A 23513-nucleotide genomic window follows, 5' to 3' on the forward strand; every position below is an offset into this window, starting at 1 on the left:
GTACCCTGCACACCACTCGGAAGAGGTCACTGCCAAATGCCAACTCATCAAGGAAATGGTTGTGATATCTGGGAGGAGAATTGCTTGCCAGAGTGACAGATGCTGAAAGCTTGCTTTTCTCCCTCCATAGGAAAGGAAAGCAAGAGAGAAGGGGAATCACGAATTTATTTTGACTTCTTCTTTCTGGGGTTGGCCTTATAGCTGCAAAGCATTCTTGATCATGAAGGAAAAAGCTAGAAGAAAAGCCTTGGCCCTGCTCTCTGATAGGAACTACGAAGAAGAGAAAGTAGCTGCAGAACAGTAATAGGAGGGGCATAGCAAGGTTAGGCCAAGAGAGCCTGATTGGACTCTTTCTCTTCTATTCTTCCTGTCTCTCAATCCCCACCACAAGCAGCCACAGCTTGGTGCATAAAGGATTTTGACATTCTCAGCAGCCCCTGAGAGATGGCAAGAAGCTTGGGATTTCCAAAGGAAAACTATTACTCTTCATACTTGTTTAAAATCAAACTTTGACCTGTGTTTTCATGAATCTTATTTGACAAATATAGTACTGTTGAGATATTTTATTCCTTAGATAACACACTTACTAGAATGTAAAACTGTCCACTGGGTCACGCTGAATATTACAAAGAAATAAATTATACAATTTCCCACCCACCTTTATCTCCTTCTAGGATAAAGTTATTTTTAAAAATCAAGAGAAATTTAAGACACTTTTATAAAAAAGACAGATTAGCCCAGACATTTGGCATGTTAGAAGACACAGATAGATTTTATTTAAAGTATAGCCTCCTTGTTCAATGTTATGGATAAGATATAGATAAAACATGAATAGTGTGTAAATATGAATGTAAATATTTAGAAAATGAGGCAGAGATTTGAAATAAAAATAAATAATGAAAATATTGAGCCCTACTGGAAATTACTTGGAATTATTCACAAATTACATGCTACCTCTTTTGTAAAGATTACCGTTATATGACAAAATACAATTTGGGTTGAATAAATGAAGTTGGAGTCTCCTTATCTTCAATAGGAAGTTGGCTCATACACTTGAGAGATGCTTTTTGAATATTTGACTTTCAGTCTTTGCCAAAATGAACATTTGGGGAATATATCTGGCTAGACCTGAATAATACCGCCCCCCCCCCCCCCGCCAATCCCCAGCAAACACAGGAAGAAAGAGAAAGAGACAAAACTGAGAAAGAAGGTTGTCTAGGCTCTTAAAATTATCCTAAACATTGACTGAGACTTAGACTCAAGAACTATCATGGCCTAGGAAAAGTCCATCTGTAGAATTAACATTTTATAATTTCTCACGATAATTAATAAAACTCTACTGTGTTTTTTAAATAAACCCATTAATAAAAAGCATATCCTGAGGAATAGCCCAAGTTTGGGAATTCAATTAGAAAAAAGGTTAGATTTCCCTGAGCTGATAGTACTTATTTCCCGAAATCCTCTGGACCTGTGTAAGGTAATATTTATTTGTTGCATAGCCATTCACTCAACAGAGATTTCTTGAACACCTGCTATGTGTCTGCTGATTGCTGAACACATACTAGTCGGCAACACCGAGATGATTTCTGCCTTCAGCTTTCATAATCAGATACTCATACAATCACATAGTTGGACACTATTTAAAAAAAAAGAAAAAAAGGCTGGAAAGAGTTTAGGACAGGGGAGGGTATTAAAGCCCTTCATGAAAAGATAAGACTCCGAGGAGGAGGATAAATTAACCATATTAAGAGTGAGGACCGGCGTGGATATGCCAGCCAGTGGGGACCTGTATGGACAAAAGACCAGATAAACTGATTTGGAAAATTCAGGTGCTCCCCGCGCCCCCCTCCCCCCAAACTTCAAGGTCGTCAGAATGCCGAAGCACAGAACACTACTTCTTACAGAATGGTTTCTGTATTTTGGCTTTTCTCCAAAGCCATGGTCTACCAGGAGGTCTCTTGGCTATAAACCCTGCAGACAAGTTTTTGCTTGTGCATCTTGTCCAGCGCGTTTTGCTTGATTTTTAAATCTAGATGCATTTAGGCGGGCGTACACGTTCAGATTTGTCACAGGCCACCTAAGTATTCGTCTCACACACGTGTGCCACCTGTCTGACCCCTGGGAAACAGAGTTTTCAAGCTTTTCCCCTTGACTACTCGACTTTAGCACCAAAGAGAAGCGGGAGTGCGGAAGAAAGGGCGAAATCGCCAACACAGTGGCAGCAGCGCAGGCGAACTGGGCGCTAGAGAGCGCGGAGGAAAAGGCGGGACGCTGCAGGGTGGCCAGTCACTGCGCATGAGCGGCCCGCGTTGCCATGGCAGCTGGGAAGGCGGCGTCTACCGGAAGACGAGTTCCGCAGAGCTGACTGCATTGAGAGCCATTCCTGGAGGGGTCCGCTCCTGACGGGTTCCTGAGCCATTCTGAACCTGGGCAAAGGAAATGAGGAGCCGAGCCTGATGCATTGTGATGGCCATCTGCCCAAAATTGGCCCAAATGGACAAAAGTGCTATGGCAAACCTTTCTGATGAGACTGAGACTTTAAAGAGCTTTACTGATGAGGTACAGACTTCCAGTTCATTCAGCTCCTCTGGAGGACGGCAGTCATCGCCGCTGACCTCTGGGAGCAAGCTGGAGAGGGAAAAGCAGACTCCAAGCTTGGAACAAGGAGACAAACAATCTGAGCTTCTGGACTTCAAAAATTATGAAAAGAAGTTAAGTAAAAAATGGATCAACCACCTCAAGTGCAAAGACTCTAACTTTGAATGGCACCAACCAGACACCAAACTTCAAACAGAAATCACTCAGGTATCCGATGAAGAATTGAATGCCCTGCAGTCTTATTGCACCATGAAGATAAATTTGATTCATCATAGAGGGGATTCTAAGAAGAAGACGAGCAGCAGACATAAAAAGCTGCATGTTGGATTGGATGCAGAGGCTTCAGAGAGAGATGCTTTAAGTGGTACTGTACCCGATGAACTTTTGAACAGAATCTACTTTAAAAACTTGAGGACAACGCCAAAACAGAAGCCAGCAGCTAAGCAACACATATCTTCTCAGTGTCCCGATTGTAACAGGAAAAGAGCAGAGCTGGCCCTGTCTGCCTTTCTGAAACAAAAGAAGACTTTACTGGAGTCATTTCTACTTCAAGAGAAAATAGATGAACATCTTCATACCAAAGACTTTCTCACTCGTATTGGAGAAGCACATCAAGACTTTCCTAGGCTTTCAGATGACCCCAGAATAATCTGGGAAAGACTGACTGGGAAAAGTCATATCAGATACTCTGGTTTTGAAAGATCAGATACAGAGCAGAAGATGCAGCGAGATGGAAATAGTGCTTGTCATTTACCCTTTTCTCTGCCACTTCTCAAGCCACTTACTCTAACCAAACCAGAGCTGGTGATTGTTAATGATAATGTGTAATGTGGGTAGATGTCTTTGTTGTGTATTTGAGTAATTACCATAATTTCTACAGGCACTTGGGAAACTAACTTAAGACTTCACTATGCTTCCTTCACAGATTTGAGGACTAAGAACTTTCCCTTTTTTTCTGATTATAGAAGGCACTGTTGTAGTTAGAATTGTTACAAAAACTTTTACAAAAATCCGAGAGAGCTATGTTGGTAGTTTGGGCTAGGGTGTTGATGGTACAGAAGCAAAGTAGTATGGGAATGTAAGAGAAACTTAAGAAGTAATAACTGTCTTTGGCGATCAAATGGCTATGGGGAATTAATAAATAGATGTTTGAAATGTTATTAAGTCTCTGACTTGTGCGCCCGGATGAATGATCATTAATTTCATTAAGATAGGAACACCAGAAGAGGACTGTGTTTGATGGGAGTGATGAAGAGTATGATTATTTGGACATATAAGGTGCAGTCGGGACATGCACATTGACAGTTTGAGGAAACATTTGATTATTTATTTTTGCACTTCAGAGGAAAGATATAGCCTAGAGGTGCAAAATAAATTGGCAAGGGCTGGGGGAAGGGTGGGGATCAATGGAATTTAGCTGCAAATTGAAGCAATGGATTCTCAAACTTTTTTGGAAGTGACTAGAGTAAGAAGAGAAGCAGGGTTGATGCCAACTCTTGAGAAATGTCAATTAATGGCTAAGTAGAGAAAAATAAACCTGCAGTAAAGGTTGTGAAAAAATTATCAAGGGGATCAAGGAAATCAGGAATGTATAGTGTCATAGATGCTAAGGAATGAATATTTAAAGAAGGATAATTATCTAACCATATCAATCAACAGAGAGGCCATGTAAAGATGATTTAGTAATCTATTGGGCACTGTTGACCTTAGCAAAAGCCATTTCACTTATAGAAATGGGATAGACAAAGTAGATTGAAGAAAAATGTAAGTAAATAATGAAGGGATATAGACTACCCCTTGCAAAATTAGCTGTAGGGGGAAAACGAAATAAAGCTGGGGACAAGTGTTGAGTTTTGAGGGAAGAATGCTTGAATAAATTATCTAGACAACCATTTTGGTCATGAAGATTTTATGAAACTTCTGTTGTTCATGCAAATATATATAATGAGGAAACAGTATTATTTCCCAAGGAATGCCATGGCATTTTGAAAACACATTTATGGGGAAAAATGTTAGATGGCATTCTGAGAAGTCATTTATTATCTATTTCCTCTATAAAAATATAAAACCATAGGATTAGTGGCATTACCTGGAGGTTGCTTTTCTACGTGTCTAACACCTGAATTATCTCAGTGCAAAACCAAATTGTTTTTGCAAAAATCAGCATAGAAGAGTTTTTGTATTGTACTTCAGTATTACTCTTGAAGACCTTCATTTATGTATAAAGATACTATTTTTTTCCCACAAAATTTAACATATTTCCTCTTAGTCATTCTAAATGGAAAATAACCATTACCATTTTCATAATAACCTTTTATTTGAAATCTATATTATGGGGCCGGGCGCGGTGGCTCAAGCCTGTAATCCCAGCACTTTGAGAGGCTGAGACGGGCGGATCACGAGGTCAGGAGATCGAGACCATCCTGGCTAACACACGGTGAAACCCTGTCTCTACTAAAAAATACAAAAAACTAGCCGGGCGAGGTGGCGGGCGCCTGTAGTCCCAGCTACTCGGGAGGCTGAGGCAGGAGAATGGCGTGAACCCGGGAGGCGGAGCTTGCAGTGAGCTGAGATCCGGCCACTGCACTCCAGCCTGGGCGACAGAGCGAGACTCTGCCTCAACAAAAAAAAAAAAAGAAAAGAAAAAAAAGAAATCCATATTATGTCATGCTTTGTCTTTGACATCTCAGTATATTCATGTTTTACAGAATCAAAATTCTGAATAATTTTCCCTTTAGAATTCCCCCATTAAAGGTCATGCTCCACCCTTTCAGTCAACCAAGCTAGAAATCTGAGTCATCTTTTGTTCTTCCTTTTTTTTCAACTCAACCCCAAGCTAACTATTTTTCAGCAAGACTTTCAGCATACAGTTCCTAAATGTCAGCATACAGTTCTCAGAATTATTATTTTTTAAATTTGTTATGTGTTTATGATTGAGACAGGGTCTGGCTCTATCACCCAGGCTGCAATGCAGTGGTGCAATTGCTGCTCACTGCAGCCTCGATCTCTAGGATTCAGGTGATCCTCTCACCTCGGTCTCCCCAGCAGCTGGGACTACAGGTGCATGCCACCACCCCTGGCTACATTTTTTTTTATTTGTATTTTCAGTAGAGAAGTTTTGCTATGTTGCCAGACTGATCTGGAACTCCTGAGCTCAAGAAATCCACGCCTCAGCCTTCCCAAGTGCTGGGATTGCAGGCATGAGCCACCGTGCCCAGCAGCCCAGAATTATTTTTCTAACACACCAATCTGTTCAAGTAATTCTCTTGATTTAAAACAAAACAAACTCTAAGTCGTTTATCTCTGCTATGGAAATATTTCAAAGGAATTAAGGTTACATAGTGGTTCTTTAACATCTGGCCCAACTTTACCTTTCTATTCTCATATAATCCCTCCCCCGTATATTCGATCATCTCTACAGTACTTCCCTGAGTTGTTTTGTGTCACTATGATTTCTATGTGCACATTTGTTTCACCTAAATTCTCTTAACTTCCCTTTTCTCCTGGCATACTCTCCCTCTTCTTCATCGTCTTCCTTCAGCTCTCAAATTGTATTGTCCTATTTTTATGATCAAAAGTTGAAAGAATATTAGAAAGTTTAGTTTGCAGAGTCTCCCCTCTACCCTGTAACTATCCAACCTTTTTCTAGACTAACCTACCAGACTCCTGTCCTGCCAGGGTTAACTCTCTACTTGCTGGACCATCGTGCAGACAGGTATCTTGGGATGAGAGCACAGGAGGAGAGAATTCACGGAATCAGGGAGTGGACATTTACCCACCAGAAGTATTTCTGTACTTTAACCAATACAACCTTATTACTGGATAGGGGATGAATATTGATATACCTATAAATAACGACTTACTTTAATTTCTTATGTATTCTTCCAGTGCTGTTTTATGCAAATACAAACACCAAAGATTGTTTATTATATGCTCTCTTCAGAACATTGCTTTTTTTTCCTTTTGTTTTTCTTGGGGTAAAATCTGCATAACAGAAATTTGCCACTTGAGCCATTTTTAATAGTACCATTCAGTAGCATGACATCCATAATGCTGTGCAACCATTACCACTGTTTTCAGAATTTTTTATCACCTCAAACAGAAACTCTGGACCCGTTCAGCAATAACTCCCCATTCTCCCCTCCGTCCGGTACGTGGTCACCTCAAATGTACTTTCTATTGCTATAAATTTGCTTATTTGAGATACTTCATATCAGTGAAATCATGCAGTCCTTGTCATTTTGTGTCTGGCTTGGTGTCAAGGTTCATCCAAGTTGTAGCATGTATCAGAACCTCATTTTTATAGCTGAGTGATATTCCATTGTATGTATATGTAATGTGTATGTGTAACATGTATGTGTATTCATCTGCTGAGGGACACTTGCATTGCTTCCACTTTTTGGCTATTGTGTAGCTAATTAATGCATTTTTCATTTTAAACAATTAATATAAAAAGATATTTCTGGGCAATACACAGTTTCAAGTAGAAAGTTATCTATTATTAATTTTAGACATATTTGATGACTTTCTAAAATTTTGAAAGAGGATAAAAATTCTTAATGCTCAAACCTAACATATATATTTTCCCCCTGAATATATTCAAAGGGGTTGGATATCTTCTCTCCAAATACTTTAAAGTTGCACTCAAGAGATTCTAATACAGGTGAAATGGAAAGTTCATCAGATGAGGTGCTAAGAAACCACGTATTTTCGTAATTGTTTCCACAACACTAAAAATGTGTCTAGCCACTTAGTACATAATTATACAAATGTATAATTTATATGATTATAATATACAAATCATACAAATATTTTTTTAATATTTTGTCATATAGATTTATTACCAAATAGACTAAAATTCTGTGTCTAGAAACAAATCTGTTTGTTAAACAGCATTATAGTAACGGAACTCTTGAAACAGAAGTAAGTGATGATGCCAGACTGAGAGAAAAGTAAGCTCAATCCTGAACATCTGAGTCCTTCAAATTCCAGTCTCAGAACTGTTTAGGCATGTTTGGGACACCCAGCTTAGAATACCTCCAATTTTAAGCATGTTAGTTTGTTTCATGATGAAGCCTAGTATAGTAATTTAGCTTATTCTGCAGCAACATAGTAAACAGGTTGAAAAGAAGTAGGGATTGTGACTGCATGTGAGCTCTCCCTCAACTTTGCCTGAAAGTGACAGATAAAAAATAAATACACAACTAGTTAATTTGAGAAACACTAAACGAAAACATAGTTGAACTTCTATTATCAGTTGATAATTACGCTTTGGAATGGAGAATTCGGAAATTTTCCAACTTGCAGTCAACTCAAATTACAGTGAAAATTGCAAACTTCCATCAAAGTGTCTAATGCAATCATAAGGCCTAATTTTGATGAGCCCACTGTGTGTTGAGGTATTAATTGACATTTAGGAGAAAATTTATTGTAGTTCTCCCACTCAAAATTTGCTCTGGATGTCAGGACTAATGGTGCCACATATGCACCGAGAGAGTATGAAGGTTTATTTACTCATGTAATGAGGGTTAGGAGGGAGGTAGGAGGGGCAAGCTCTCAAGCAGATCTGAAAATGGCTCGAACGTGAGGAAAGAGACTAGCATGACTTCTATTATAATTAGGGTGTGGGGCTTAGGGGAGGAGTCTCACGTCGGGACTGGGGCTTGGGTATTTTGAATGTCCTGCTACACCAAATAAGGGAGCATATGGGCTTTCTTATCAGCTAGCGCAGATACGGGGCAGAGGAGTGGGGCTTGAAAGCTTTCAGCTGTTAAACATGAAAAAGATGGAGTCCTAATTTTTATTACACTTTATCTCTGATGCTTGACGGATGGCTGAAATACATCATGTTTCATTTAATTAAATTTTAGCTTCAGTGTACCATACCAGTGCTCTCTCAGGCCTGTCACCTGAAACTGGTAAGGGCAGGGAAAGTTCACCGAACACCTTGTTTGAGAGGCCAGCATTGTGTATTTTGAGAAGTAAAATGAGTGCCTTGGTCATTATGAACAATATCTGGAATTCTGAAGGGTATAAAGGAAGACTTTGTGTTGTGGTTTCAGTATGCACTGAGACATGTATAACCTTAACATATTTTGAGTATCTATGTGGCAAGAGATTCCCATAGTTATTTTTCTCAAAGGAGCAAATCTTGGATAACTAGTTGTTGTTGCTACCATTGGCAGAATCAGAGGGCTGGACCATTGGCAATAGCCTGTAAAAGTGCATAGATGGAGCCAACTGTAGCCCAAATTGACTGCCTGAAGTTCAGCTAAATATGCTGGCCCTTGGATCCCACTCTTTATCAGGATGGCTGGATTAAGGGATGAAAAGCAGCAGCTCCTCAGTAAGACACATCATGTATAGTTTTCATACTCTACGTAAAGTGTAGAAACCCCCATTGCTGTTCATTCGTTAAATCCCAAGGGATTCCCAGGTAGTTAAGGGATTTGAAGGTTTGAGAAGAGGTTGCTAAAGCCTCTACAGTGAAGGAATTTTCTGGGGAGGGGAGAGGGATCATCAATGGGAGTGCCTATTGTATTGCAATTTGACCAGATTCTAGAGTTCTTTGTTTTAGAGGACACAATTCCAGAGGGAACAAGTTGCAACAGCATAAATAGGCATCAGTAAAATTTATAATGAGAATGTAAACATTGAAATATCTGAAACATGTAAACATAGAAATATGTTGCCTCCAGATCCTGAAAAGTTCTGAAAGTTGAACTTCTTTTAACATTGTGGTTTCTGAGAGAGTCAATTGCTATTTCTTACAGATACAGAAGTCCTCAGCTTACCCAATAATTTTCATGAATTTAACTGGTGTGCAGTGCCTTGTGCTATGTGCAGAGAAGTGCCTATCTTCTTTTCGGGAGCATTTGCATGTCTTCAGTGAGTGTGTCAAATGAATCTCCCCAGAGGAGGGTATGATCAGTACAGTGCTGTGCCTGTGTTGCTGGAGAAAGTTGGATGTGGTTAAAGCCTAGGCTGCAAAGACTGTGTACAATGATAGAGCTGCACAAGTGCCCTCTGAGTAGCTTGGAAAAGACATACTGTGTCCTTTTGAAGGTGAAGGCCACCTGTGGCTGTTGAAAAATGCACTGAACAGAGGAACACATTAGTGATATCTCTGACTGCAAAGTGCTTACCACTTGCTGATTGGATGGAATCTACTGACTCTATATTGGGCTTAGGGGCCTTCATGGGTGGAAGCGTGGCATTAAGGTTGTGGTAATCCATCATAAGGCACTATTAATTCTTTCTAGGTTTAAGAACAGTCCAAACTGAGCTGTTACTGGAGAAAGAGTGGGGATAAACACCTCCCAACATTGGACTTTATAATAGGTTTCACTCCTTGAAGTGAAACTCCTTGAAGACTGTCCTTTAATTTATATCAGTTTGTATTAACTATTTTAGCTGGACAGTAGGGAGGGAGGTCTATAGAGCCCCCAACTTACCAAGCCTATTATACATGACAAGGACCGCATCTAATTATAGCTTATTATGCATGGGGTCAGTGTCCATGTCCACAGAGCATATTTTAGAGTAATGGGTTCTATGATTATGAAGAATTTAGGCAACGTATTTTTTGCAGTGGTTAAGGTGAGGCATTTCTCTTTCATGTTCAATAATTCTCTTCAGATTTTAGGTATATCTTAGTTAAATTTAATGGGATCCTTGACTATAACCGTAATTTGAATTCAGTATTAATTTGTGTCGTAAAATTTTGCCAATTGTTCCATCTCAGTAGATGCTAACTTAATTTAGAACCTACACTGTAGAGGGGAAAAACAAATATTTTATGTTTTTGTTATATAAATTATTTGAATAAATTTTTCATTTCTGATTGAGTCAAATTATAACCACTGTTTTGGACTTTAGTTTCCTCCTTTGTATCTAGGATTTATATGTGTGTGTATGTGGTTATAGGATATCATTTGTTGGGAGAGAGTTATATTTACCCTGCTCATGTTTTTAAGTTTCTTCCTGTAGAGAGTCTCAAATTATTATTTTTAAGGTTAGGGGCTTCACCCATGACAATTGTTGCTTTATTGGATTCAAGGATGCCAGTTGATTGAAATTAATTCCTTGGATGTGCCACAGGAAGTGGGGACATAGGGATGGAAGCATGAATGTTTATTCCTATAACACTGAGGATCAGGTTCTATAGAAACAGGAAAAAAAAAGTGTAATTCCTACTCTCATACACTCAACATTTTATTTTTTAAAAATTAGTTTGCATTTCTTTGTGCATCCAGGGAACCAACTCCCTGGGAGCTGGCTCTGTCTCTCAAATTCGTTGGTAACTTTGACCTTCAGTAACTCAGTACAGCTGCTGCTCCGTAGCGAGGATGACCACATGGTCACCCAGGAATCAAGGGCTTCTCCTTTCTCTAATCAAAAGCTATCCTTTTTCATCCCAAGCCACACGTTTCAGTGAGTCAGAGCCATTCCAGCAAATCTCACTTCACTGACACCAATTCTGAAGGAAAAAACAAACTACGTTTTCCTACTCTCTTACACAGTCACTCAACACTTATGACACCATATGTGTGGGGTTTTCCCCACTACACCAAGCTATTCTGCAGTGGATACAAACTGGGTGTCCTAGAATTCATTCAATTCTGACATATCTACCTGGAGTTAAGGTCAGATCCCACAGGTTAAGAGCTCAGTCCTACAAGGTTGCCCCCCGACTGCAGATGCCCATAGCAGGTAATATTAATAGGTTGTCACCTACACTTCTGATTGACCTGCTATAAATCCAGGGTTTTCAGGACCCTCTCCTCAGGTTCAATTAATTTGGTAGAGCAGCTCACAGAGCTTAGGGAAACACATTTGCTGGCTTATTATAAAGGATATTACAAAGGATACAGATGAAGAGATGCATAGGGCAAGGTGTGGGGGAGAAGTGTGCAGCTTCCATGTCCTCTCCAGGTGCACCACCCTCCAGGCACCCCCATGTATTCAGCAACCCAGAAGCCCCCCAAACCCCTGTCCTTTAAGTTTTCTGTGGAGACTTCATCACGTAGGCATGATTAAGTAAATCACTGGCCATTGGTGACTGACTCAACCTTCGGCCCTACTCCTCTCCCCAGAGGTTGAGGCGGTGGAGCTGAAAGTTCCAACCTTTTATTACAGGTTGGTTCCTCTGGCAGTCAGCTCCCATTCAGAGGCTATCCAGAAGCCCACCAGGAGTCACCTCACTAGAACAAAAGAGACTCCTATCACCTAGGAAATTTGAAGGGATTTAGGAGCTCTGTGCTAGACTCTTCTATCACTCATTAAATTACAATGGTCTTAGGAGCTTTGTGCCAGAAACCAAGAGTCAAAGAACAAATATTAGAACAAAAGAGTCTTCTAGCACCACCACATAAAAGGTGCAAAGAGCTCTATTTGAGGAACTGGGAGCATATATATATACGCATATATACCTGGACTTAAAGTCAGATCCAACAGGTCTGACTTTATATATATATATTTTTAATATAATACATATTTATATATTTTATATAATATATTAATGTATTATAATATTTTAGATTATGTATTTATAATATATTTAATATATAAAATATATACACATACACATATGTATGTATGTATATTTATGTATCTTATTATATCCCAATACTAGAGATTATTTTGGGGCAGTAGTGGCATAGGTAGCAGCAGCAGCAAAAACATGTTGTAGTGTCCTACTAAGCCCACTGCTTTTAGAAGTGTGGCACTCTGCGTAGCTCATTGCGAGTGCTCCAGGTATGCGCATATATTACATATTGTATCAGTGATTCCCTAAGCACTCCCTAGAACGGTGGCCATTGCCAGGTTGAGACAAACAATGGTGACAGGGCAGGAGTTATTCCTCTGAGCCTAATATCAGCCATGGAAAATGTAGGCTCCAGACACATGAGTTAATCTCAGACGCATGGTGTAGGCTGAGACACATGACCCAGGATCCTTTAAGGAGGGCCCCAATCCCATATTCCCATATGCCAATTATCAGCTTCTAATTAAGATTGGTTACTTTTTCTTTTTTTGAGATGAAGTCTCGCTCTGTCGCCCAGGCTGGAGTGCAGTGGCATAATCTTGGCTCACTGCAAGCTCTGCCTCCCGGGTTCAGGCCATTCTCCTGCCTCAGCCTCCCGACTAGCTGGGACTACAGGTGCCCGCCACCAGACCCAGCTAATTTTTGTATTTTTAGTAGAGACGGGGTTTCACCGTGTTAGCCAGGATGGTCTCGAACTCCTGACCTCATGATCCGCCCGCCTCAGGCTCCCAAAGTGCTGGGATTACAGGCAGCCACCGTGCCTGCGCCCGGCAGGTTGGTTACATTTTTTACTGAAGCTTACACAAAGCAGCACAGTTGAAAGCACAAGCTTGCCAGAAGGGGGCGCAGGCAGAGCAAGAGCCCTCAGTCATGGTGGTCATTGCCTGGACTTCTGCTCACTGTGCCCATCCCTGACGTCATCTTGCAGAGGTGAGATGGACTCTCATGCAAAATATGGTTGAGATGACAAAACTGATGATTCATACTCAAGGAAGAGCAGAAAGGATAAACGTCTCTTCTCTAAATAGATCTTGCATAATGGGTTTCCAACTTTTAAGACCCTGTTTTAATTTACATTAGGCAGTATTAACTATTTTAACTGGAGAGTAGAGATGGAAGCCCCCACACACCAGTATGAAAAGGTTTACTACGCACACAATCAGGCTTTCTGAGAAAAAGCAGGACAGGCTCTAAAAATAGCAAGATAATTCATTGTTTTCTATTGTGATGAGGGGGTGAGGATGGGTGAGGGCTCCCCAGCATGCTCTGAGTTTTGCTTCCCACCAGTGCTGAAACAAGGGGCACCCCGGCTTTCTTATCAGCTTTCCCCCACGTAGGGCAGGAGAAGAGAAAGTGATGGAACTTTAAAGCTGTCAGTAGTCAAACATCAAAAATGGAGTCTCACTCTGTTACAAAGTATTTACTAATCTCTCAACTCTTTGCAATGAATTAAGACATCTGCATGCCTGGGAGATCTCATTCAGTCAGGGTCCAATTTTATCCTTCGCTTTCAGTTCTAGCTCATAATTGCTCTCAGCTAACCACACATTTTTTCCTTAAATTTCCATTTGTTCAATATCAGTGCACTTAGAATAAACATACATATATAAATGACATCATTCAGAGGAAAAACCGGATTAATCATTTGCTTCTAAATAGGCACCTTAAAGTTAGTCTGTCCCAAACAAAACTCTTGCTGTTTCCCCAATCCCGTCTCTGTTCCAGCCTTCCCCACTTCAGTAAATAGAACGAATATGTATCCATTCAATTAGTTAAGGCAACAATCTTGGTACTAAATTTCACTGTTTTCCTTTCTCTGATGTACCATGTCCAATCCAACAGCTAACCCTATATTTTCTTCGTCCAAGATTTATCTAATCCAATCCATTTAAGGGTCTTTATATCCACTGTCACCCACCTTAGTTCAGGCTTAAACTATTGCGTTACATGTCTAACTGGTTTTCCTGCTTCTGTTCATTACCCTGCAATCCAGTCTACATAATGAAGGTAGTGTAATCTTTCAAAGATATGAATCCAATTATTGGGCAAAATCTATTCTATCGCTTCCCATAGAATAACATCCAAACTCCTTATCAGGCGTTGCAAGGTCCTCTGTGATTTGTCCTCTGCCTTCTTCTCCCTCCTTCAATTCATCCTCACTCTCATGTTTTCAGTTTTGTTTTCCTATCTAAAAAAAGACTTATTGTAGTTCATGAAATCTGAAGTCCACACATCAAAGGCAGCTAGAAAAAAATTAATGTACTTAAAAAATTTTAGAAAAACTGTGTGTGAGTGAGTGCGTGTGTGGGTGTGTGAAGAGGGTAGGATGGATACACAAAGTTCTAGTCTCATGGGATCTCTGAAGGAGAAGGGATTGGAGAAAAAACAAAGTCTACTTTCCCTAGAGAATAATAAATTCATCTCTTAAATGCATTTTTTTCTATAGCCTCTGGAGGTCATCAAAAAGAGTTTCTAAGCTCTTTTTCCAAGGGTCAGGATATGGTAATGCACATCGCTGCAGAGATTTTCTCTTTTAAGCAAGTGGCAGTGAGAAAAAACAAAACAAAATGAAACATTTTGCAAAAATTCTCTTGAAGAAAACACCACTAATATGGTATAGGTACCTGTGATGGTTAATACTGAGTGTCAACTTAATTGGATTGAAGGATGCAAAGTGTTAATCCTGGGTGTGTCTGTGAGGGTGTGGCTAAAGGAGATGAACATTTGAGTCAGTGGGCTGGGAAGGCAGACCCAACCGTAATCTGGATGGGCACCCTTTAATCAGCTGCCAGTGAATATAAAGCAGGCAGAAAAACATGAAAAGGTTAGACTGGTTTAGCCTCCCAGCCTACATATTTCTCCCAAGCTGGGTGCTTTCTACCCTTGACCATCAGACTCCAAGTTCATCAGTTTTAGAACTTGAACTGGCTCTCCTTGCTCTTTAGCCTACAGACGGCCTATTGTAGGATTTTGTGATTGTGTGAGTTAATACTTAATAAATTTCCCTTTATATCTATATAAATATATATATATATATACACATATACATATGTTTTTTTTCCATTAATTCTGTTCCTCTAGAGAACTCTAACTAATACAGTACAGGAACTCACAGATTTTGTAGATTTGGTTCTATAATACTTCAGTAATGCTAACATCTCAATAAAGTGAGTCATACAATTTTTTTTTGTTTCCCAGTGCATATAAGAGTTATGTTTACATTATACTGTGGTCTATAGACGTGGTAAAAAGCATTATGTCTAAAAAGGTACATACCTTAATTAAAAATACTTTATTGCTAAAAAATGCGAAGGATCATCTACATCTTCAGTGAGCGGTAACCTTTTTGCCTGTGGAGGGTCCTGCCTTGATGCTGATGGCTGCTGACTGATCAGTGTGGTGGTGGCTGAAAGTTGAGGTGGCTGTGACAATGTCTTAAAATAAGACAACAGTGAAATTTGCTGCATCAATAATTGAAACTTCTTTTTATGGAAGATTTCCCTGTAGCATGTGATGCTGTTTGATAGCATTTTTACCCAAAGGGGAACTTCTTTCAAAATTGGAGTCAGTTCTCTCAAACTGTGCAGCTGTTTATCAACTAAGTTTATGGAATGTTCCAAATCCATTGGTGTCATCACAACAATTTTCACAGCATCTTCATCAGGTGTAGATTTCATCTCAAGATAATGCTCAGAGGTCATCTTGTCTTGAATAAATTCTCCTCTACCTGCCATGATCTCTGATTTTACGCTGAACATTTTTGTTACTATACTCGCCACATTGTATTACACATATTTGTTAAATATTTTTGCAATCTAAGAAGATGCTAAGTTCACTGAAGGCAGTGCCATGTCTTAGTACTTAAATTCCTAGTATTTAGACTTCCAGGAATTCCTCAAGAATATCTTTATTGAGTGAATAAGTGAATTATTTTACACAGTGTACTGCATAGTTTGGGTACACCAAAATGCAGAAGCTAAAATGAGATTGGAGGTACAAGAGATTTATCAAGAGAGGAGTTCCTTCTTAAAAGTGGAATTATAAGTTCCACTTTTAATTGGAATCAACTTCTTCCAATACGTAAAGAAATGCAATATCTGTGAGGCACAATAAACTGAAGCACTATAAAACAAGGTATGCTTTTATTTAATATTTTCATATCAGAGGATTGACGACAAAGACAAACCTGTTAATTCTTTAGCAAAATATTGATTAAAAAAGAAACAAAAACTGTTGCATCTTTCTGTTAGAGAGTCAGTGGCTCTGAGTTCAAGGCCTTTGGAGATGGAGACTGTGCTCAGTGAGGCTGCGTGATAAAAATTGCCTTGAGTGTCTTTGGTGTTTTTTAGCGCAGGCCCTCAGTAACCACTCACCTGAGGAGCTTACCCTGGCAAAATTGGTTGGCTTATTGGATAAACACGCACTGGATGACATCCTGGTCAGCTATCATGGTCACTCACAGGGTCCAGGAGAGCTGCCTTTCATCTAGGAGCTGGCTGAATGACTGCTGTTCTGGTTGGACTTCTGTCTGTCTGTTCTACTGAGCATTGGTAGAAAGCGTTTAAGTGCCTGATACCAGCAGGGACAAGCAGGTGTCTTGCCTCGGTAGGTTCCTTGCTGTATTGGTACTGTTCTACTGCATCAGCTGTATGTTCTGTTCAGGGTCACTCTGGATCTGCTGGATTCACTCCTGTGGCTGGATCTAGACAGTGTGAACTGCTGATCTTATCCAACCTGCAGCTTCCCAGGTGTGTTGTCTGGCCCTCCAGAGGCTGCACTGTGAAGATCTGCCTGAGCTAGATGGTGGTCATGGAGATGGTAGTCTTGCTAGTCTTGCTGCTGCCTGTGGGCCTGGACAAGCGTGGGTTACTGAACCAGGATGAAATAGTACTGGATGGACTAGGCAGGAGGCCCAGATTGGTGCAGCTGCCCCTCATCTCTGGCAGTGTTGATCATTTCTTGGAAAGTATCAATGAAAAAGTTATACTGACCACATTTTGTAATTGTCATGATGGTATCATTCGACTGTAGAATTTGGCACTTGTTTTCCTCTGAGACATTCTGGGATATATACCGGGCACAATAAAAACACATTGCAAAACAGCATGGAACAAAGATTTACCCTTCAAGCTGGTAGAAGTAATGCTTTATGGGTACAAGACTCCTGATGCAAGAACTGCAATTATTGCAGGTGTATATACCATAGCTTAACTGGAGTGCAGAGGTAGGCACATTCGGATGTGACGTAGGAATATTCCAAAGGGCAACTTTGGCTCAAAAACTTTTCATTGGTTCAACAGAAACTTTCTTGGAACTGTGCACACACCAAGGCTCTTCCTACCCAACCCTCCCTTTTCTTTCTTCTGCAGTAGGCCTCAAAACCACATTGTAATCTGAAGCCTTTCCCTACTGTCTATTATTTTCTCCCCTCTTAATAAATCTCTTGCACCTCCAATCTCATTTTAGCTTCTGCATTTTGGTGTACCCAAACTATGCAGTACATTGTGTAAAATAATTCATTTATTCACTCAGTAAAGATATTCTTGAGGAATTCCTGGAAGTCTAAATACTAGGAATTTAAGTACTAAGACATGGCACTGCCTTCAATGAACTTAGCATCTTCTTAGATCGCAAAAATATTTATCAAATATGTGTAATACAATGTGGTGAGTATAGTAATAAAAATATTCAGCATATAATCAGAGATCTTGGCAGACAGAGGAAAATTTATTCAAGACAAGATGACCTCTGAGCAAAGTCTTCATGGATGTGTTTTTGGAGTATAAAGAATGAAGAAATATGCCTGGCATGGTGGCTTACACCTGTAATCCCAGTATTTTGAGAGGCTGAGGCCAAAGGATTGCTTGAGGATAGAAGATTGAGACTAGCCTAGGAAACTCAGCAAGACTCTCATCTCTATAAAAAAAACTTAAAAATGTAAAAAAAAAAAAAAAAGGGAATGAAGAAATTAAAAGCAGACACATGGCTATAGAGCAAACCATGGGGTAGCAACCTTGTGAGCTTAAATTGTGCTTTGTAATTTGTAAGGTTGCATTAGTTTGCTAGGGCTGCTGTAACAAAGTGCCACCATCTGGATGTCAAAACAACATACATATTTTATCTCTGAGTTCCGAAGGCTGGAAGTCCAAAATCAAGGTATAAGCAGGGTTTGTTTCTTCTGAGGGCTGTGAGGGAGAATCTGTTCCATGCCTCTCACCTAGTTTCTGGTGGTTTTCTGGCAATTTTTGTTGCTCCTTGGCTTGTAGGAACATCACCCTGATTTCTTCTTTCGCATTCATATTTTGTTCTACCTATATTCATGTCCCTATCCAAATTTTCCCTCTTTATAAGGACACTGATCATATTAAAGAAATTGCTTACCCCTGTAAATATCCTTTCTCAAAATACAGTCACATTCTGAAGTACTTTGGGGTTAGGACTTCAATGTATTAATTTTGGAGGGATATAATTCAAACTGTAAGAGAGAGAGAGGATAAAGCAGAGAAATGTAATGTTTAGCCTTTCATTTTTAGTGAAATCATTGTAGAGTCTTAGTTGAAAACAGATATTCAAGGGGATGATTCTCAACCATGGTTACACGTTATAATTATCTTAGAAACTTTGAAAGTATACCTATGGCTAGGTCCTACTCATAGATATCCTCAGCTAATTGTCCTAGGATACAGATTTTGGCAGTATTGTTTTATAAAAGCTCAAGTGATTGTAATATGCAGCTGCATTTATGATGACTGTTTTAAGGTGCTAAGGCTTGAGGCAGGAAGGGCGATTTGAATATTGTTTCATTATCTAAGAAAAGAGAGAATGAGGCTATGAAACTTGGCCATCAGCAGTAGGGAAGAAGAAGAGGAGATAGATGATTTCTAGAAACAGAAAGTAAATCAGTAGGACCTGATGACTGATTGAATGGTGGAGGGGAGTAGGAAAGAGTCAAAAATGGCTCATATGTTCTCATTTGGTACATGGTGGCGTCACCAACAGATGTTAAAGATAAAAGGAATGTGTTCTCTTGCGGGAGGGCATAGTAATTTCTTTTGGGGGAGAGCTTAGTAACTGAACGAATTTAGTTGCTTTTTTTTTAATTAGACATTTAAAAAATTAGAGAATAGTGCATATGCACACATGCATCTGCATGTAAAATAATACATGTAAGAAATAATAGAGAGAGACCCCCTGGAACCTTACCTAGTTTCTTGAAAGGCAACGTCTTTCAAACCTACATAATACAATATCACAACAAAAATGTTGACATCAATCCTGTCAAGTTATAGAACAGTTCCATCACCACAAGGATATATGGAATTTGAAGTGCCTGTAGATAGTACTCAAGCAAGACTTGTTATGGTGGCATTCTCTAAGATATGTTCTTCACCTAGTTTTGATCACTCTAAGGTACCAGAAATCTTCAGCAACTAAGTAAGACCCACCTGTATCAGGGGGCTCAATATAATAATACATGGATATCGAGGATTTTTTTAAATTTAGGGTTTTATGCAATACATGTCTAGTAGGGAGTTGGAAATATACATAGGTAGCTATTTCACCTGCAAAACAGGCCCTACTTGGGAAAATAATTTACACACACACACACATACACACACACACTCATGCATATGCATACCCACAGGTGGCGGCACATATACACCAGAAGCTTGTACATGTATAGATGAAAATTGTATTAGAAGAGATAAAATTTTGTGAGTGGCCATTAGACGAACCCCTCACATTTGAAGAGAGTGATGATTCTGTTTTTTAAAGGGTGTGCTTTTAGTGTAACCATAGCCAAGAAAAAAAGAGAGAGAGAGATTGAAAACAGCTGGAACATATGTCTATTTTCACCTCCTCCATCTGGATCTTTGTTTTTGGATATCACAGACATTTTCCAAACAAACCTCTGTTGGACAAAATGATAAATGTAGAGGAGACATGCATTACATGTATGATTCTCTTTTTGTTTGAAGAGCTTTATAGAATCTGAACCACTGGTGTGTTTTCCAAACATAAAAATAAACATTTGAACAGCACAAATGTGACACTATATACAAATATATATATACACACACCCACACAAATATATATATATATATATATGTTAACTATATATATATATAGTTAACCTCAATATTGGCTCTTTAATCCATAAGTTCTGTTTACCTGGGTAGTATAAACAAAGTCTTTTATTATATGTGATATTTGAATAGAACAATCAGAGAACTAAAATAATGTGCTAGTCAGTCTTTCAAGTTTCTATCAGCACTCTACTCTCGGAGTCACACTTTTCTCTAAATTTCTCCTGTATCATGTCATGCCCCAATTACTATAACTTTCTCACCCTTCCCCTCATGGCAGTATGATTTTACAGCAATACATCCTATATGAAAGTTATAGATTAAACATTTAAAACTTCTTGGATAACATCACTCCCATTGTATACAGATCAAATTCCAAAATCCTTGACCTTTATTATATAGGCCCTATTTCAGCTTACACCAGAGGTTAAGAGCCCAGGTTTTAAAAGTCAGACAGTCTTCAGTTCCAAACCCAGTTCTTCCAAATGTAAGTACAGTCTACAAGGATTCATGATTCTAGCTCAACCGATTACTTTTGAGGGCCTGAAATTACATAATGGCAGAGAAAACAGATGAACAATGGAAAAATAATGGGGTTAAAAAAACAGACAAACCTTGGTGCCCAGTTGATTAGAAGAGAGAAAGTGGTAGGAAGCATGATACCTACCTTAGCCTACTGGGTGGATTACCGAAGAGGGAGAATCCAGGAAAGGGAGAGATTTGTCAGAATGAGGAGGAAGTCATTATTTTGAATTTGGTGTATGACATTTAGGTGAATATATTCATTTCCCAGTAGTTGGGAGCCAAAGAATGACAGCAGAGGCACCAATAAAAACTTAGGAGGCAGCAGAATATTATCATTGCCATGCTCATCCAACACTGAATATAAATTCATTCCACTGCAAGAATTACAACCTGGGGGTAGAGCATATTTAAAACTCCCAATTTTACTGGATAATACAGCAATAAAATTAAAGTATATTCCATAAAAGTGACAGAAAATAGTCTTAAATGAAAGTTCAAATTAAAATCTTGGTACAATTTACCTCGAACTTTTGGCTCAATAGAAGACAATTCAGAAATTATGGCTACTTGACTATCTCAGCAGCTGTTTTCTCAAAGACTAAAGATATAGACTTGGGATGCATGGTTAAGTGATATTTATTAGACTAGGAGAAGCATGGGGTCTGGGAGAGGTCATGGTTACTCTTCTGCTGTATGTTTTTGGGAGTTCTTTTGTTTTGTAACAAAGCACATAGTTTTGGGATAAGTGAGGAGGGAGAGGGTCACCTGTTTAACAAGCTAGATTACCCCAAGACAGTCAAATGGGTGACAGATGGAGTCAGATTGCCCTCACATTCCTATAAGAGAAGGTATTTTTCACAGTTCTGGACCATATCCATTCAACATAAAACAGAATCTGATAATAATTATGGGTTGCTAGTACACAGTGAGAAGTCAAATACCAAAGCCAGTTCTTGCCAAGTTTTTCTTTGTATTTTAACCACACGATCCATATTCTTCATTAGGCTATACTTCATCTGTCCAAACAGCAGGCTGTCGTCAATTTATACAGCTTAACCATTCTTAGCCCAGAGATGCTTACGTACGCTTCTTTACTGTTGTAATAGAATTGAGATCTTTCTATTTTAGATAATTATTGAAACTGCTATTAGAAAAACAAAAAACAAAATAAAAGCTTTCTGAGAATGTTTGCAAAAACTAAAGGAACATTCACTGTTACAATAGCAAGGCACAATGACTCTCCATTTCTTCTGAGAAAATTCTAGTAGACCTTTCTGACAGCTTTGATATAGGCGCTTTGTGGATAGATCACATGAGCCCTCTGCAAGTGACATTCAGGGGAATGTTGTCTTGTGTTTAGTTCATTTTGCAGTGCAGAATCCACTGAAAATTCAGCTATGACATCGTAGAGAATCAGCTTTAATTTTCAATTATCTTATTTAATGACCTTGAGGATTTTTTTCATGTTGATTAGCTATTTACACATTTCTTATTTGGTTAATTGTCATGGTCATCCTTTCTGCCCAGTTCTATATGGAATACTCTATTTTTTCTTACAGATTTAGGAAGCTTTCATATACCAGTGGGAACAGTTATCTTTTTTCAAACAGAGATTGTGTAATTTTTTTTTAATTTAAAGAGTATTAAAATATAAATGGTAAAAGGAGATATTTTAATTTTTAATAATCAAGACAAAAGAAGTATATACTCATCTAAATTCTAAAAATATATGTCTAAACATACTGTTTTGGAAAAAAATGCAAAGAAACTGCACCAAGTATGTTCACAGCTGCTATCTGTGTGTTATAGGATTATTTTTTCTTCTTTGTATATCTATGTTATTTTCAAAATTTCAACAGTGAACATGCATTCTTTTAAAATGTTATGGAAAACTTACCAAAGTTTAGGAGAAACTCAACATGCATATATATATATATATATATACACATATTATAATATATTAAATATATTATAAATATATAATATAAAATATTATAATACATTAAATATATGTCCACACACATGCTTTCATTTTGTTTTATTTTTCCCTGAAGTTTATTTTCCTATGCATATATTTTTCCATATATGTTTGGATTGGCACCAATCCTATATTTACAACATTAAGGACATTTTTCTTTTGTGGTCTCTCAACATCTTTGAATATCTTTCCAACATTCTAGTGATTTCCCTCATTATGAGTCCTGCCTTTCTAAGATAGAAGCCATAAAACCCACATCCCCAGTTTCTTTTGCAGCTATTGTACAGATATATCGCATAGGTTCCACCAAGTGGAATCTTTGGAAGGAACATTGTATTTAGAAGTGAGCAGAGTGAGAAGGTGGTCATATATGCAGAAATCAATATTCTAATAATTATGGTCATGAAAACAGCTAGTTCTTTGGACACTTCAATGGTGGATATCCAGTTCTGAGCATCTTGGGTGCTGAGAGGAAGACACCAGTGTTTTCAATAGAAAATCCCTCATAATATGCTTGGCCAATGGATTTTGTTGTTTAGTTCCAGAATTTTGCTTTACTAGCCTTCTAAAATACCCTGGGAGCTTCAAAATATTCTTTAGTAAAAAATAATCAGAGTGGGCTCTGTATTTGCATTGTCCAATAATTTGCAGTTTTCTCTATTTCATTGTAGCAGGAATTTTAAATAGCTTCATGCCTATTAGGCCATTATTTAAAATTTCTATAATTTATTTACTCTATGCAATTCATAGAATATTGAGTTTGTTTTTCATCAATATA

The 23513-nt window shown here is 38.7% G+C and overlaps 2 protein-coding genes across 3 annotated transcripts in view; one reads left to right on the plus strand and one right to left on the minus strand.

Moving 5' to 3' along the window:
* Positions 1 to 23513, minus strand: part of DLC1 (DLC1 Rho GTPase activating protein) — a 521314-nt gene that overhangs the window by 483956 nt on the left and 13845 nt on the right. The gene's annotated exons all lie outside the window — the stretch shown is intronic.
* C7H8orf48 (chromosome 7 C8orf48 homolog) lies at positions 2325 to 3753 on the plus strand. The gene has a single exon (XM_023219157.2). The coding sequence runs from the start codon at positions 2467 to 2469 to the stop codon at positions 3424 to 3426; it is 960 nt and encodes a 319-aa protein (XP_023074925.1). The 5' UTR covers positions 2325 to 2466; the 3' UTR covers positions 3427 to 3753.

Source organism: Piliocolobus tephrosceles, chromosome 7, assembly GCF_002776525.5.
Source record: "Piliocolobus tephrosceles isolate RC106 chromosome 7, ASM277652v3, whole genome shotgun sequence".
Taxonomy (NCBI): Eukaryota; Metazoa; Chordata; class Mammalia; order Primates; family Cercopithecidae; genus Piliocolobus; species Piliocolobus tephrosceles.

Bases quoted from the DNA above. Each gene is read 5' to 3' on its own strand.
- C7H8orf48 (XM_023219157.2), top strand. From the start codon at position 2,467: ATGGCCATCTGCCCAAAATTGGCCCAAATGGACAAAAGTGCTATGGCA.